The sequence below is a fragment of the Acipenser ruthenus genome, chromosome 5 (assembly GCF_902713425.1).
Source record: "Acipenser ruthenus chromosome 5, fAciRut3.2 maternal haplotype, whole genome shotgun sequence".
Lineage (NCBI taxonomy): Eukaryota > Metazoa > Chordata > Actinopteri > Acipenseriformes > Acipenseridae > Acipenser > Acipenser ruthenus.
Genome location: NC_081193.1, coordinates 74,606,535 through 74,625,112, shown reverse-complemented (window position 1 = coordinate 74,625,112; position 18,578 = coordinate 74,606,535). Strand labels below are relative to the sequence as shown.

At 35.4% G+C, this 18,578-nt stretch overlaps 1 protein-coding gene across 1 annotated transcript in view; it reads right to left on the bottom strand.

Moving 5' to 3' along the window:
* LOC117402823 (mannosyl-oligosaccharide 1,2-alpha-mannosidase IA-like) overlaps positions 1–17,358 on the bottom strand; it is a 139,406-nt gene extending 122,048 nt beyond the window's left edge. The window contains exon 1 of the mRNA XM_034004326.3: positions 16,547–17,358. Coding sequence (XP_033860217.1) covers positions 16,547–17,062 — 516 coding nt within the window. The 5' untranslated portion in view covers positions 17,063–17,358. The remainder of the gene's footprint in view (positions 1–16,546) is intronic.
* Between the last annotated feature and the right edge of the window lie 1,220 nt (positions 17,359–18,578).

Genomic DNA, 18,578 nt, shown 5'->3' with positions numbered 1-18,578 from the left:
AAGTTGAGCTTTTTCAGTTTAAGCAGCTCACTTCATTTGAAGGAAAATGGGTAAAAACTCAAAGAAAGATAAACTGCAGATCACTTAAGTAGTACAGGACAGAAAAGTCCATTTCAAAATGACGAAATACTTATTCTGGGATAGTCTTTCTGTAAAGAAAAAAGGTTGTCTTCAATATTGTTACGCTTAAAAACCAAGGTTTCTCGTGAATGCACATTCCATTAAACTGATGAAATGCATTTTGTAGCTATCACATGAACAATCAACAGCACCACACACACACACACACACACACACACACACACACACACACAACGTGGCTGCATGTTTTGAGGATCATAATTTAACGTGAAATGATCAGGATTTGAGTTTGAACAGAGAAAACTATCTTTACTATTAGTTTATCAGCAGTCCACTGCGTACTAGCCATTTATAAAATTAAAGAAAATACTGTAAACCAGATGACTGGTCCCAGATATACTGACATTACAAAACTGTAGTTTCAGATAATTATGCAACAGAAATATTTGTATTTTAAAATGGACATTCTGTCAATTTGTTATCTGTGATAAAATTGAAACCTGTAAATTGTATTCAATATCTTTAAATATTGTATTGAGTGATCATTATAATATATTATTATTATTCATTTCTTAGCAGACACCCTTATCCAGGGTGACTTACAATTGTTACAAGATATCACATTATACATTATACAGTTATCACATTATTTTTACATACAATTGCCCATTTATACAGTTGGGTTTTTACTGGAGCAATCTAGGTAAAGTACCTTGCTCAAGGGTACAACAGCAGTGTCCCCCACTGGGGATTGAACCCACAACCCTCCGGTCAAGAGTCCAGTGCCCTAACCACTACTCCACACTGCTGGATATACAATGCAGCTTAAACCATAATATTCACAGGTAAGGATGTAAGAAGATCCCCAATCAAAAAGGCAATAAAAAGTTGCCTACACTAGTTTAAAAGTTGCAGTCAGTTGAAAGAAAAAAAGAAAAAAAAAAAAATAGGTGCTTATATTTTGCCATTCAAAACATCTGCACTGCCTTGGTTTCAAAGTAGAAATGAAAAACAGAAACATGATAAGTAAGGCTGGGGTGATGTATCCATACATCGTAAACAAAATGGACACTAATATACAGGTATTGAATCGATTAAGAATCCAAGGAGGGCGTGATCGTGATAAAATACTTTTACAAAAAGCGAAATGGATACAAATGCTTTAAACTGATTGTCCAGGAGGTTTAATGAGGCTGTCATTGGTTCCCTTTTTGTAATAGTGTTGGTTTTATTGTAAACAATAATGTAATATTTCCTCTTTGACCAAAGCACCCGAAGTGAATGTTGTGAACAGAGATCCCATGTGAACGGAGATCCCACTGGAGCTGAGCAAGCCCTTTGATCAGGTATTGAGCACACTAACATACAGGAATTTTTTTTTTTTTTTTTTTTTTTTTGTAAATAAGTTATGTTGTTATTGCCGAAGATGAAACACCTGTTCCTTCGATTTACTCAATGGGTTATTTTCGTGCTTTTTCTACCACCAATCTAGACGAAAATAAGGTAAAACCTTTTGGAGGAGGCTGTGTGGTCCAGTGGTTAAAGAAAAAGGCTTGTAACCAGGAGGTTGCCGGTTCAAATCAGCCACTGACTCATTGTGTGACCCTGAGCAAGTCACTTACCCTCCTTGTGCTCCGTCTTTCGGGTGAGATGTAATTGTAAGTGACTCTGCAGCTGATGCGTAGTTCACACACCCTAGTCTCTGTAAGTCGCCTTGGATAAATAAACAAATAATTGAGTAGTTATGCAGTCATTTAATTGATGGAATAGTTTTCAGTAATTTAATAGCTATTCAGTATATTATCAGTAGCTCTAAATGTATTAATTCAGTTAGTTGTTTTTTTTTTTTCTTTTTATTTTTTTTAAGGACACCAGTGCATTGGCTTATTTGGAAAACGATACATCAATGTTAAAAAGGAGGCATGGTCTCAGCCTTAATGATAAACAAAAGTGCTGACACATCTGGCTACTCAGAAAAGATCTTTAAGGCGCTAAAGAGTCATTGTTTAAACCAGTCACGTCTCAAAGAAGCAAATCTGAAAAAAGAACAACAAATGAGATACATCAGTTCAACAGTCTCTCTGCCATGGTGTGATACTGCTACCAGGCACCTTCACATTGACGGACAATCATTTATTAATTAAATCACTGTTATTTGGCACATTCAAGATCTTGTGAAGCTCTATAATACACATAATTGAATTGAATTGTAGATTCTTATAACAATCCCCCACCCCCCCAAAAAAGGTTTGCTATTTTTTAGATTTATTACTTGCGAGAGGGGAGTTATTGGATTAAAAATCCATTTATCTTTTAAAGATCAAACCCAAACTGTGTTAGGTCTGTAAAGCAAGACAAACAAAACCAACCTTCCGCCTGGTTTCAAAAGATGAAAAATAAAATGTCAAACTAAATTATTAACTCAGATCATATTGCACTTCACAGGTGCCTCTTTCCACTTCCATTTCATGCCTCAGCAAACATTGAAAGAGCAGCACTACTGAAAAATAATATCTATAAAAATGAGGACAAAATAGCTTTTCCATGCTCTGAGGATCTTCAAAACTAATCATTTGAGTGACCGGAAATCAACAAAACCAACAGAATGACAAATATTAAACAAGCATTTAGTACGAGTGCTTCAACATTGGAGAGTCGCACATTATTCAGATGCACAAAGACAGGGAGACAGCCTACTGTAATACTATTACTGGTTCAGACAAGCACACACTGAAGTACTGTCCAGGTTAGACATTTCATGTACAATAAAGATGCTACTAAAAAATACATTTCACAGAATCCCGCTAAACTAACCTAAAAGTCCACATTTTGAATTTTGCAGAAAGTAAGCTATAAAATAACAAAAATATCCCTCATTTTATGTAAAAATATTAGTTTATTAGACGGACCAAAAAGACAGTCTTTATACAATTTACATAGTGGCTCAATTCAAATAAATGTGATCATGTCCACATAATTTATATACATTTTTCACACTGGCTGCCCACTCTTCCATAGATGCTACATTATTCTAATTCTAATTCATTTACTGTGCCGTTTCAGATCACTGCTCGGATTCTGCAATATGTCAAGAAAAAGCCTCTATCATTATTCTTAATGTAGAGTTGAGATGCTTGTATATGTTAGCAAACAGATGATTGCAAATCAACTACTGTGCAAAGATCTCAGAGTTAGTGAACCCCTTTTTTCCCCACAGGCGTCCTATTGAGTAATCTGTGACTAAACAGTTACATGTGGAGTAGTGTGGAGTAGTGGTTAGGGCTCTGGACTCTTGACCGGAGGGTCGTGGGTTCAATCCCAGGGGGGACACTGCTGCTGTACCCTTGAGCAAGGTACTTTACCTAGATTGCTCCAGTAAAAACCCAACTGTATAAATGGGTAATTGTATGTAAAAAATGTAAGTCGCCCTGGATACGGGTGTCTGCTAAGAAATAAATAATAATAATAATAATAATAATAATAATAATAATAATAATAATAATAATATTCATGCATAAAACCAAGGGGCTAAGCAAAATTACAGGAAAAACAAAACATTTCAACATTAAATCAAATTAAAAAAAACACATGTATAGAGTATTGCTGAATGTGAAAAACAAAGAAGTCAATCACATAATGATTAGGGTTACATGTGTTAAGCATCAACTACTTCTTGGCCATTTCGGCGGTAGGTCTATAACAGCATGATAAAAAATATATACATACAGTGTATGTGATTTTATACACCACCGCAATCGGAATAAAGGAAATTATTATGTAATACAGTTCACGTGCAGTCACGGTTTTGGTAAGTAGCATTTTCAAAACCATATAATTATGTAAAGTATTAAAATATGGTAAAATATAGCAAATCCACAAAACCAACGAAATACATATTGTAAGTTTGACTGCTTATTTTTAGTGTTCTGTGTAGCATGGGCCATCGTTTAACCTTGAAAAAAATTAAATACAATACCTGAAGCAGATATATGCGTTTATCATATCAAACAACAACGTCTGTTGTAAAAAATAAAGCAAAAATTATTTTGAAAACTGTCCAATATTTACTTGGGGGCTAAGAACGAAATGTCATGAAAAAAAATATCATTTTTGATATTTGAAATTGTCAAAATAAAAAAAGGCAGCTGGAAGGTAAGAATTTACCAGTCAGGACAATGGCATTTAAATACGACTATTAAACTGTTGGTAATGTGGTTTCTTCTAATGCAGCGGTTTTCAAACTGGGGTATGTGAGAAATTCTGAAATGGCAGACAACACATTTCTAGTAAATTACTAGCAAAGGACGATCAAGACAAAATACCGTCAGAGTTTAAAAGACGTCAAAAATGTCTTGCGACTGAAGCTCTCTCCAATTTCCCTGTCGTCATCAGTGATTTGTGTGGCAACAAGCAGGGACATCCATCACACTGATACTAGCTAAGCGTTTTATTATTATTTTTTAATTAGCATCAGTACTGTACGTTTAGACACCAAGAATTTAAAAATGCCAATAATATGTTTTTGTAATGAGGTAGGCTGTAGAGATGTGTGGATAGTGAACTTTTCTTTGCCGCCTTTTCTGTAATTTTGTTATCAATAAAAATACATTGATTGCCATTTGCTATCACGGAATAGTCCTATGTCATTTCTGAGTGATTGAGGCTAGCACAGAGGATTTGTTGATTTTAATTAATTAGTAATTACAATAAAATGATGATGTTTCCAACAACTAGAAACCTGTTTGAGGGACTATTTTTACCCAAAAGTAAATATATTTTTTTCCATTATAATACTGTCACTTTTATAATTGTATCCATCACACATTCCAAGGCTTGTGTGTTTTGTTGTATCATGTTATTGTACAGACCTTTTTTCATTTTATTATGACTAAATGTCAGATGGGGGTACGCGGTGGACTACATTTTTTGGAAAGGGGTACGCAGTTTAAAAAGATTGAAAACCCCTGTTCTAATGTGATTTGGTACAATGGATATCCTCTACTCAATGATACACCAGCATCAGTGTGACACATTAACCAATATTTTCCCCAAAAGTGACAGTGAGTATTGTAGAAACACCTTGGTTGTATCTACAGCTTTACAGTTTTATTTTTTGTTCTTCAGAAACAAAAAGGTCAGTAAACTCTGTTGGCATATTTAAAACAAACAAAAATTAGAAAATGGTAGTTGGTTCTGAAATAAACATATTGACCCCCTCACTGAAGACAATGTCCCCCTAAAATTTTGAGAGGGGGCCACATTGACCCTCAGTCTAAGTCCTGGAGCAAACACTGCTATATTCTGCAATTTTGAATACTGTTTTAATTCTGGAAACTTTTTTTTAATCTTTTCCAAATTGAATTAACTTTTACGTTGTACACAGTTCTGAGTAACATTTTGATTTCATTTTGCTGTTGGGTCGTTAACGGGGAATTTTTACATACTTTTAAATCCGGTAAGTATTTTAGCAGTATGTTCCTACATTCCCGCTAGCCGCTCGCCACAAGCGAAACTTCTTCCCCAGGTTTGCCATGGTGGCGAAGGCTCTGAAAAATGTACTTGAGTAAGACTACCAGCACATTCAACATCTGCTGGTAGATGAATCAATAAAATATGCATGCCACAAACGGTGTGTTTGGCAGGAGATTAGAGGCTCTAATTAGAAACAGTCAGCAGACAGCGCTGCTTGTAAAAAAAAAAAAAAACAAACAAAAAAAAAAAAAACACATGGCATCCAAATGGAAAAGAAAAATTAAAAAAAAAAAAGGCTGTACAGACAAATTACTAGAATCTTATTCCGAAAGATGTAGCCCAAGGAATACCAGTAACCCATGTAAAAAAAAAAAAACTAAAAATCTGACTGATACTAGTCACAATCAGGTGAATCAGTACCATACCTTTACACAGACGCAGGTAAACATACCTTTTCACAGACACAGCCAGAAACACGCAGCTTCAAAAGATCACAGCTAAGTTTTCTTTTTTTTTTCTCGTTGTTTGCTATCGCTCCAAAATGTGCTGAAATATATTTTGGAAATAGTAACAGAGTGGATTAGAAAGAGGAACAAACACATTTATTATTTTAAAAAGAAGGATTCGTCTCACTATGATTTATTGAGTTTTAATGTCAGAATCGGTGCAATATTACTGTCAGCAGTCCCAGGTGAAAGAATACGGTAAGCAGACAAACAAAAAAAAGTTTTTTTTAAACACAGTAGTGGCTGTACAGTCCTACTAATATTATTAATCACATTAGTACAATCTTGTGTAACTAGAGCTGCGGTTGGGCAGGGAGGCATTAATATTAACATACACTAATAGCATGGTCTACTGGCACAGTTTTGCTTTACAGTTCTGTGGTGGAAAGAAAACCGCGTCACAGTCAAAATAATGTAAAGGACTATGCAGCACATGAATATCTCTGCAAACCTATTCAGAATTTAGAAAATATGTAATGACGTTATTTCACGTACAACTAAGTTTGGCATTTATTAAATGGGAATCAGAGTTATAGTACAATTGAAATATAATATGTATGTGTATTGTAAATGGTAGGGTCTGGCATTTAAATATCTATGTGTTTTCAAATAAAATGCTTTGCTGAAACAGTATGTTTATAACTTGTTTATAGTATTGTTAAGTGGCTTAAGTTTTTCCAGTGTGGCTAAAAAATGTTAAGTTACTTTAGCCACAGTGGCTAACTAACTGAGTCTTAGAGGGAACGTAGTGTACTGCATTAGAGTCCAAGTGTCGTCTTTTTTGGCAAGTGACATTTTCAGAATCATATAGTTCTGAATTACGATACCTCTGTTGAAAATATAATACTGTACCAACAAAACCAATACAGTACATCTAAATGGAAGCTTATTTATTTTAAAACAGTCCTTTCAGATATGTACTTTTGATATTGTATCTTTTTTGTGCTGGCTGAAAAACAGACAAGGGTTGGAACGGGCCAAAATTAAAATCAGATATACAGTAAGTCACATGTGTTTAACCATCACTGAGGTAAAAATGTTGTATTTTGACTGTAGACACCTATAATGATAACAATGATTCCCAAAGCACATCTTCCAACATTGTACATTTACCAGATGTAAAAAACGTGATCACATCACCCCCAGCTGCACCCGCATCAACTCTCCTGCTCACCTACAATGTCCTTCAGCACACAGGTCCGGAGTACCTCCTCAAGCTGAGGTCCTGTGACTCTGGCCTGCTTGTTATCCCCAAGCAAAAGTGCACTTGGAGAACGCTCGTTTAGCTTCATGGCTCTGACTCTTTGAAACTCTCTCCCAGCTTTGTTCCGTGACGCTCCCACCGTCACTCATTTTAAATCAACTCTCAAGACCCACCTGTTCTCTCGCTTTCCATGCTCTTTAAGCCCGATATCTGCTATTAGCTGCTGCTACTATTTAATGTATTATGCACTTTCCACTGCATTTAATGTATTATTTCATGTATTATGCTTTTTTTTTTTTTTTTTTTTTTTTTTTTTTTTTTACTGTATATCATGTATTGTTCATTTCTCTGTATTTAAAGTATTATGGATTTTATTTTTGTTACTGCATCTTGTAAAGTGCTTTGTGATGGTGGTCCACTATGAAAGGCGCTATATAAAATAAAGATTGATTGATTGACTTTAAAATTGAAATAGATGCAAAAGCTAAATTAGCTTTTCTAAGTCTCACTTTATAACATACTGTAGACAAAAAATATAGAAGCCTAGACTTGGCCAAGTCATAATATTTACAACATGAAAGGTGTTTTTAGAAATAAATAAATAAATAAAGCAGTAGATCAGTGTGGAGCGCAATGCTGTTCTTATGACACCAGCCTTTAATCTTTAATCATTTATTAAAATAGCAGACTGCTGGGATCATTGCTACAGTTTTCCTCATCACAGAGGGGCTGTTGTTATCATTGCTGTCTTAATTCCACAGGTGTGAATATTTTCCGAGCAAGAGAGTCCCACGCAGACTACAGTACATTTGTTTGTTCTCTGAACAGCGTTTCTGTCAAGTGTTTGCAAATTAGTTTGATGCCAAGCTGGATCTTTGAAGCAGTTTGACTGCATACATATTGGAGTACATGCTTTAAAACACACACACACACACACACACACACACACACACACACACACACACACTCTTCACAATAATGATTCAAAGTTATTTAACTGCTACAGTAGGAGTTCTTTGTTGTACAAGGGTGTGCCAACAGTCTGGGGACCAACTATGTTGACTTACACTCAAAGTAAGTTTCAAGCTTCTTACTATGCAGACATTCATGTTGACTCCTTCAAGGGTCCCCACAGCCAGTGACCTCCAGTATGAAGATCAGCACCAAGTCACACAAGGAGAGTTTGGGGCCCAGCCAGTGCACTGTTACAGTAGCTTGTCCTCCTCTAGAGTTCAATTTGCAACACTCACTTGTTTCAGAACACACAGTTGTCAGACTAAGTACACAATTCAGGAATTGTAAATTCAGTAAATACACAGCCTGTCACAATCTTAAAATCAATTGTCAAGCATAACCACAATATGATCACATGTGTTCCACTGGGACATAAATGTAAGGAGAATGGCATATCTGATGGAATGGTTTGTACATATGAAAATGTAAAATTGATGTGTAAAATCGTCAATAAATCCAAAAGGTTATAACAATGTGGCAGGAAAATGGTTCATTTTTCACTAGACAACATCAGTAATGGAACTGTATTAGAAGAATCATAGAATACAGCGATGTACCAACAGTAAAAGACACTAACCTAAAGGTTTGTGGCATGTATTATTTATATGGCCGTTATAACAACGTGTCATTGAAAATGGAACTTAGCTTACAGGTAGAACACTGCCGTGCCAAGTACCAAACATTAGGCAATAATGAGTACGATCTGTATAACAAGAATAATAATAATAATAATAATAATAATAATAATAATAATAATGTCACATTTGTGTCTAACGTGGCTGTCAAAGTCACCAACACATTTAGCATACAAGGTTTATATAATTCTGTGAATATGAAGACACTATCTAAAATGGTTTCAGGAATGAAGCTTAAGTACCTAAACTACTTCTACTAATCTCTGAAGAACCATCCATTACAGACACCAAATTAAAATAAATGATTTACAAATTAAAAAGGACACAACAAAATGAAGGATAATCCTCGGTTTGTCTTTGATTTGCACAAGGTGATATACTGGATAGCAACTAGACTACTAGATAATGTCCAGAAATAAACCATACCAAGAACACATTCTGTCATTATATCTATATATCTATATCTATATATATATATATATATATATCTATATTTATATCTATATCTATATCTATATATATATCTATATAGATCTATATATATATATATATATATATAGATATAGCAATTACGCTTTCCAGCAAACACGGGCAATTTAAAGGCAATCAGTCAAATCAAGACAGATTTTTTTTTTGTTTTTGTTAGCTGATGACCAAACCATTTTGGTATTGATTTAACCTTTGTCTCCTTTGTTGAAAGAAATTAAGTGTCGCCCTTGAAGCAGACCTCCAAGAAACTAATGAATGCTTTGTTAAAGGTGCAGTGATTAAATCCCAAATGCATGTGCTATACATTTATTTAATCTTAAATGTATGTTCAAACGCTCTTCTTTTATTCTATCAAAGTGATTAATTTATTCAGTGCATGCAAGGCTCTCGGAGATGCGGATACCCACGAGTTGTCGGGACTGTCATGCAGTCACTATTATTATTATTATTATTATTTTTTTTTTCCCAATCACTCAGCTCAAATACAGCTCGTTGCGCGAGGTGCAAGCTTCGGAATGTTAGCAGGGTTAAACGGTGCTGTCATTCCCACTGTGGAGAGCTGGAAAACACGGACCAGGGTATGTTTTGCATCAGAGAAGACTAAAGACTATACTGTTACGCTCCTTTCATGTGACCACCTGTGTATGGTTGTGTGCTGAAATCCATTTCAGGCTTTCTTTCTAACTGTTTCCCAAGCATAAGCAACCGTTTAAAAAAACCTGATAGGTAGGTCTATATTTGTCCACGTTAAAAAACAACTTGATTCAGTCTAAAAATAAGTATTATGATTGAACATGATATTTATTTGTCACATTCAAAATTTATACAATAAATTTTCCTAACTATTGAAATGCTTTAAGGTTCTAAAGCATTTGATCTCCTTTAATATTGAGAGTAGTGAGGGATGCCTTGGTTGAGTAGAATGGTTGGTTGTCCTTTGATCGTTATGGAATTTTGCTTTTGTGCATTCTATTGCTATGCATTTTTGGTCTTCGTTCTTTTAGACAGCAAAATAGTTCTGTTTGTGGCTTTTAGTGTTTGTTTCTTATTGTTAAAAGATTATCACAACTTTAATAAAAGAAAAAAAAAAACACACACACACATTTGTGTACCAGAACTAAAGCAGTGTCTTAATTTGGGACCCCCAAAGTGCCTGTACCCTGACCTCTGTGATTACTCCTTCAGTGGGCTTCACGTACTGTCACTGTGTCCATCAAATCCTTGGTTTCTCTGCAGGACTGCTAGAAAGAGGATTATTAGGGCTAACAGCTATGACTGTTCCGTAGTCACTGGACAGCAATCTCACAGATACACACCAAAAACAATAACAGACATGGAAATAAAGGAATGAACCTGCACATAAAATAGTATGTTGTAACTTCAATTTCAAAATGGGGAAGGGCCAAGAAACAAGAAACACACACACACACACACACACACACACACACACACACACACACACACACACACACACACAGAGACACACACACGTCCTGCAAGGCCAATCAAAAACACGTCAGGCAAGTTCACCTTCCACCAAGAAAATACTTTCCTTCAGTAAAAAAGTTGATTTTAAACCAAACTGTACAAAAGGTCAAATACACATTCTGAAAATCTAGTTTACACATTCACAGAAAACCCTTTGTTAAATTTACTTTCAGGTTATCCTTTAGTAAACGTACTTTTAAAAAAAGGTTGCTTTCAATTTTTTTTTTTCATTGCAATACTGTTTTTTGGGGGTTTATTTTTAAATCTCAAAGAGCTTACTTATACAACAGAGGGCATAAAACAAACAGGTTTTTTCGACTAAAATTGAAATCATATAAATCAACTGATGGCATAAATGGCAGGGTTATGGTATCTTCAGTGTTCAAAAGTCAATTCCCTAAATTAGGAGTAGATTGTAACAGAATACTTCCTCTTAGTTTTTCCAGCACTAATGCAAATCAGAGTAAAAATGTCTAGAAGCAGCCTACCTATCAACATTCCTGCCATGCCTGTTTCAAATGCTGCTACAGTACATCCAAGGCTTTCCCCATTTCTGGAAGACAATTGTGCTGCTCCCACAGCTTACTGTACTGCAGCAATCACATGTCACTTACATTATCAACCTCATTTGAATCTCTAATTCTGGGGCAATGCCAAATCCAAATCAGGCAGTGCATTTTCTCTTGTGGTGTGATTGGTCATACCCAGATTACTTAATTTCTTATTAAGTTCATGAAAAGTTTGATCTTATTCATTCAGACAAAAGGATAGAAACCAGCAAAATATATGCCATTTTAAGACAAACACATTTTAGTTCCAGTTGGTTGTGAAGATTCTGTCTCCGTTAGTTTGCCTTGAAGCCTTAACAGCCAATGAGAATTAGATCTGCCACACTTGAGCTCAGTGCTTAATTAGTACAGAAAGAGGCAATACCGTTCTTGAGAACCGCACATTCAAAATCATAACATGCATATTGTACGTACTAGTGTTAGATGTTTACAATCACGTAATAAATGCTTGTATACATACATGCGAACACGGGGAGAACATGCAAACTCCACACAGGGATGTAAGAGCTAGTGTCAGTCGCCATCTGGAGCGCTCTGTTTATTATGGATGTTTGCTTTTTACTGCCATCAGTAACTCCATCCACAGTAATTGTGAATGTTTTCATTTCAAATGGTGAAGCATCGAATGTGTTTTTGTGGTACGGCAATTCTGTTTGGCATAATTATTTATTTACATATCACGGTTTTCTCATCTGGTTCCTCAAAATACTTCCAAACCTGCACCCCTCGTTCCTTTGTTTAGATATGCCATTTTATTAAAAATATGTAACAAAACATCAGAAAAAACGCTTGTCATTAACATTAAAGTTATGCATTGCCCTTCCCAGAAAATATTTAGTTTCAGAAATGTACAGCTATTTCTGACATGCTGTATATGTTGCACATCACAAATCTTATGGATATTCTAGAATGGATATTCCAGGGCTAATTTACTTTGCAGAAGATGTGGTTGCTGATAGCTGATCCACAACTTGTAGGAATCTTCTGAGCAAGTCCATTACAACTAAACTTGGCTACATTAACATGAATTTCAATTCAAGCCAAGTAAAAATTGAAAATAGAATGCAATCTGTTATAGGTCCTCATTTAAAATCAATTCACCTCATTTAACATTGCTTAAGTATTGGAACGTTATTAAGCTTGGCTGCTGAGAAACCAGGTGCACTTATACAGATTTAGTAATAATAATAATAATAATAATAATAATAATAATAATATGTAAAAGGGGTGACAAAGAGGATCAATCTCTATTTCTGTGCTGCAGTGCACTTGGTGGTAAAATGTGACACATACATTTAAAGATACATTAGCCCAGAAAATTAGTGTCCCCAAACACTTTCCTACTTTGGTGCGACATGCATGATCAGCAACACCATCAACAGCATCTTATACTAACCCTACTGACGCTCTAGTATAACTTAAGTTTCTTTCATTGAGTGTTTTATGGTTATGGATATATATATATTCTCTTTGTAGCATACATAGTACTTGTCATTGGTTAATCAAATGTTAGGATTTAATTTTGTTATAACAGACCATCAAGCAACCAAATATTTATGAAAAATCTATAGAGACCCCATTTTATTTAGTTTCTATACACACAAACGTCATTCTTAATGTATTAGAATCAGGTGGTTACAAAACTATAGCAGTTCGCCTATTTGAAGATTACAGTACATACACATGGTGTTAAAATATAATAATGTTGTAATCTTATTTCAGAAAGAAACATGTTTTGGGGGAACAGTTTGTAATAAAAATCTATAACTTTCATAAAAAAAAAACAACACCACAAAATGAATTAATAAAGACAATATGTAGCGTATAACCTTATCACATGACAATTTGACTGCTGCTAGTCAAAAGTACACCACTTTGGTTTATGTTGTTTTGTTTTTGTATTTTAATTAGCTAAGGTACGGTTTTATTTAGCAGTTAGTGCAGGGTGTTAGTGACTTAAGCAAAGAAAAGTCTTCATAGGATTATACAGGTTAATGCGTCAGAGATTATTTGTGTTTGAGTCTCTTAAATCTTTCCTGCAGGTGCTTTTAACACCAACAGGTGCAGCGGCTCACTAGTTGCCTAGGCATTAGAGTTTCAACTTCTGAAATCTGGGGATATGGTCCGAAAGCCGATCCATATTAAAAGCACCCCTTCCAGCTGTTTTTATGCTACTAAATGCAAACTTAATTATACAAAAAGTCTCGATGTTGTTACATTTGTCTGGTACAGTACATGTCCGATGATAGGATTCCCATTTTAGGACTGTACTTAATATTTTTACCACCTGGTGTGTCTTTCTTACATTTAGGAAACATGCTGTCTAAACTACAACACAATAAAAGGCTTTGCTTGTCACATGCTAAATGCTGATCAACTGAATTAGATTGTGGTACACAAGTGAGAATTAGGATTTGCATAAGACTGATTTGTGATGCCATGGAAGCAGCAAGACATGCATCATTAAATTAAAAATCTAAAATAAGCCTTGAGTACTTAACATAAAAGTTAAGTTTTGGTTACTTTGGCTCGTTGTTAAAGTACTACAAAAAGCTACTAATTAAAAAAAATGCCTTTAGACTAACAATCTTTCATAGCAATAGGGATATTCTTGTGGGGGAATGAGGAACACAGGCAGCAACTATATGAAATCAAGTCACTGCTAGTGTTCCAACTGCAGTTCTATCTCATATTCACACATACATTTAAGAGTGCTCTGTAGGGCATAGTATTTGCTGTCTTATAAAGAAACCTATTTAGTATGATAATATTTATGTGTACCGCCCGTCACAACACTCCAGTATAAATGGGCATGGAAAAAGCAAATTAAGACTTTGGCCTTCTATCTCCTGAATTCGTGAATTTGTCCAAAAAACGATACAGAGGCAGCATGCCACATTGTGAACAGACAAGCTTGAAAAAAAGAAAACAACACACTCAAATAGCTGCAAGCAGAACAGCATTACTCCAAGCAGGGAGACGTTTAGGATACATTAGATTTAAAAGGTAGATTAGATCATCCAGTTATCTTCATTATACCAATTGATTACATGAAATAACAAGTACTGCAAGTACCCATTGTGACAAAATACCAGCGACACGTATACTGTTTATCAACCACAGAACAGAAAATGGTAATCAGATCATCCCCCAGCAGGTGCCATTTTCTACTATGAAAAGTGCCTGCCTCTTTCGCAGTTGTGTCCCTCATTTATACACATCGTTACATGTGCTACATGGTAATGTTTTAAAGAGATTATCTAGATATAAAACCTGTTAACACAGGTGACATCACTCCAAGAACAGGTAAACAGTAAGATATTAAGTGAATCATGCCTGTACAGTATAAGCAACAGAGTACAAATGGATTTTGTAAAATAGATGCAGAAGACAATGAAAATTTGTATCAAGATAAGGAGTCCACGCATGTTTGAGTATAGATAATTAAAATCCACGCTGAGGACAATATATCCAGTTCTGTGTACAGTATGCTATGCTGTAGATTAATATTGAAACATTGGAAAACTACAAAAGAAATTAACTTATATATATATATATATATATATATCCTTTATTGGTGAAAGAAAGCCAAAAACAGTCAGATATATAACATGGCTAATACATTTCCTGAATGTCTTTACAATGTCTGTAAAATGTAATCCGTACACTAATTACTACGAGAGTGCACTTACTTATTATGCTGAAACATGGCAGAGCTTGAAGTAGACGTTAATAGCATCCTTCTGCAGATACTGGAGTAGCAACATATGCCTGTTTAGTTCACTAAATGACAAGGAAGCGCATCATTTTTCAACTAAAATCTACCTTTAATTAATGAACAGGTTGCTGTTTTTCATTTTTGTATTTTTTTTGGGGGGGGGGGGGGGGTGGTAAATATATCTAACATAGATTGTATGTGCTGCAAAACGCAGTTAAAAACAGGAGGTATTTTATGTCAGTTTTCCAGAATGAAACATAGGATACTTTTTTTTCGGATCATCCTTGATTTTCAGATGTAAAAGGTTGAAGCCATGAAGATTGCTAACAGGTGACTCATTGTTGGAGCACAGCCTAGCGAGATAAAATTCACAAACACAATTACAGCAGTTATTACTTTTTTCAGGAGGGCGGCTCTGGGGAATGTTATCAAAGATAACAAAAAAGGTTAACAAGATTTATAACATAGTTTCCCAATAGTAACCGCGATGCTAATGTACCTCCAAAATGCGCACATACTTTCAGAACTCTTGCCATTGCTGGTAATCATTATTTTAAGCATTACGGAGCTCCTGCATCATTACATTATTTCTAAATTTAAATTATTCTTTAAAAAAAAAAACTCACTTTTTTCTGCGTTTTTGGCTTTTCTCTTAAATACTTTTAATCCAGAAAATACAAGCCTGTAACTTGACTCAGGATTTTATTACTATTCAAAATTCGCTTCAGTATTCTGCATTAATACACAACATATTTATAATGACACAACGCGTTTGATGAACACTACACCAGTGTAAGAAGTGTAAGGATTAGTAATTTGTTGGATAACAAAAAGTCTTCAAATAAAGTCTTCGAGGCAGCTAGGTAATTGTCAATAGGCCAATACGGCCGCATTCCACATTCACATATGATAAGACTTTTCGTTGCGTAAAGTACATTTTTAATTTTAAGATCCAAACGATAAAAGATGTTAAGAAATACGATTTTCGAAATGTGTGTGTGTGTGTTTTTTAAGATTTAGAATGTATTCCTTCCTCGGTCTAGAAAATCTCGACATTAGATGCATGCAACAATTTGTTACAGTGTAAGTACATTCAAATCAGAATGATGTGCAATGTGCTTTCTTCAAATGGCATGACATTTACTCGCTGCGCAGTAAGAGTGCTTTACAGGCACATACTCTACAAACTTAAAGACCCATATTGTGGATTATTTTTTTGATGCAAAACGATAACGGTTTGGTTTCCCAGTTACATGCATATCTCACATGTGTATACACAGCCACACACAATGCCCAGCTTGAAATACGTCTTTAATTTATCAATTAAAGGTAAAAGGTAGATGACTGAGTGGAAAGGTAGTATTCGTTACCTCTTGTATTTTTGCCCTTTTCTCTTTGGTTTCCTGGTCTGAAGGTTCACGTCCTATTGCTCCGGGTGGCTTGTGAAAGTTAATTTTGGGCAAACTGTTACCGTCACCTCCGCCTCTGCTAACATCTACATTCTTCTGAACTTTTTCCTTCTCGTTCTGAATTTCTCGTTGGATCTCGTCTGGTCGCTTCTGCAGGGTGTCCTTCGCTTCGCTCAGAGCCTTCTCGTGATCTTTTCGGATTCTTGTTAACTTGTTTTCATCACTGTCTGCCCCGTGGATACTTCCATTGCTGTCTGTACCTGTTTTGGTGTCAGCCTCCACGGAGGAAGAATGGAAAAACACCCCGCTCAACAGCTTAGACGAATCAGGTAAAAAGAAAATAGCACCAAAACACAGTGTGATAAAAGCGCTGAAAACTAAAAGCAAAATAAATTTCTCCGTGAGTCGGAAAGCGCTCGGGCTTGCTGACTTCCTACTCGGAGTATTGGTGAAAGGCAAAAGCGTTGCAGTTGGCATTTTCTCGATGCAAAAAAATAGTAATAATAACACAGAATAAAAAACAATTAAAAAGTCTAAAACCTTGGCTGCTTTCGTCCTATGTTAGTGAATATATCTCGCCATTTGGAAACGATGTCCTTGCTGTGCGGTATGTCTTCTTTTTAAGAAACTTACAGTATGATACTACAAAGCGCCCTGCTCTTTCAGCTGACCATGCTGGAACACATATGCAAAAGCTAACTCTTCACTTCATGTATAGAACGGAAAGGAATGGAAACAATCTCTGATTGGCAGTCCTCCTTGTCCAATCATGGAATACTCTGCGTTTAACATCGAACATTACAGACAACCAAGGCGTGGTTTCCTGACACTAAGGTGATCAGATGACTTTTGTGTGTTGAATGTGGAAGTCTAAGATGTGGTGGTTTCTGCCGAGAGGTGATTACCAGAACGTGCATGTTTCACCATTATACACTATACACCGACAGAGACAGACAGAATGTACAATACCTCTAAAGTGAATTTCACCCATGGAGTGAGGAATCATTTAAAGTTATAGAAAAATATCCATTCTTTTCCCTAACAGTCTGTTTATAGTATCGGTTTATGTTGCTATGCTAAACACAGTCACATACCCACAGCGTCCCAGATAGATTACCAGAAAGTGGAATCCAAACAAAACGTTGCTTCATTGTAACTGTCTGAAGGGGCTTTGAATAATACCCCCTACCCTTCCACATAAAAATAATCTATACAGTACCGCATAAAACTATAATACTTTAGATTCGAATATTATGGTGTATTACAGTATGCACTACAGTATGTATTGTAGTACTACAGTAAATACTATAGTACAATGTAGACAGTATACTATAGTATTTGCTGTATTACCTTGTAATATACTACAGTAAGGGAAAGTAAACTATTGTAAGTACCATAATACCTACAGCAATATACTACAATATTCTTGCAATATCATATAATCGATTATAAAAAAAAGGTATTCCATTCCCTTTCAGCATGTACCAAAGTACATTTATCTTAACAAACTTGTATGCATACTGTTTTCTGTACTTTAAACTTTGTCAGTTAATCTAAATAATGCTTATTTATTTATTTTGCTGCTTATTATTATTATTTATTTCTTCGCAGACACCCTTATCCAGGGCAACTTACAATTGTTACAAGATATCACATTATTTTTACATACAATTACCCATTTATACAGTTGGGTTTTTACTGGAGCAATCTAGGTAAAGTACCTTGCTCAAGGGTACAGCAGCAGTGTCCCCAGCCAGGGACTGAACCCACGACCCTTCGGTCAAGAGTCCAGAGCCCTAACCACTACTCCACACTGCTGCCCTGAGAAGATCAAGCTGGAGACAATAGCATAGGTATGTCCTTCAACTTGACTTTAATTTTGTCGTCGTTGTATTGTAGTTCTATAATAAACCACCTTACCCCAAACCCCATCACTGCTATTACCACCACAAACAAGAATCACTTAAAAAAAAAAATGCTAGTTATTTTTCGA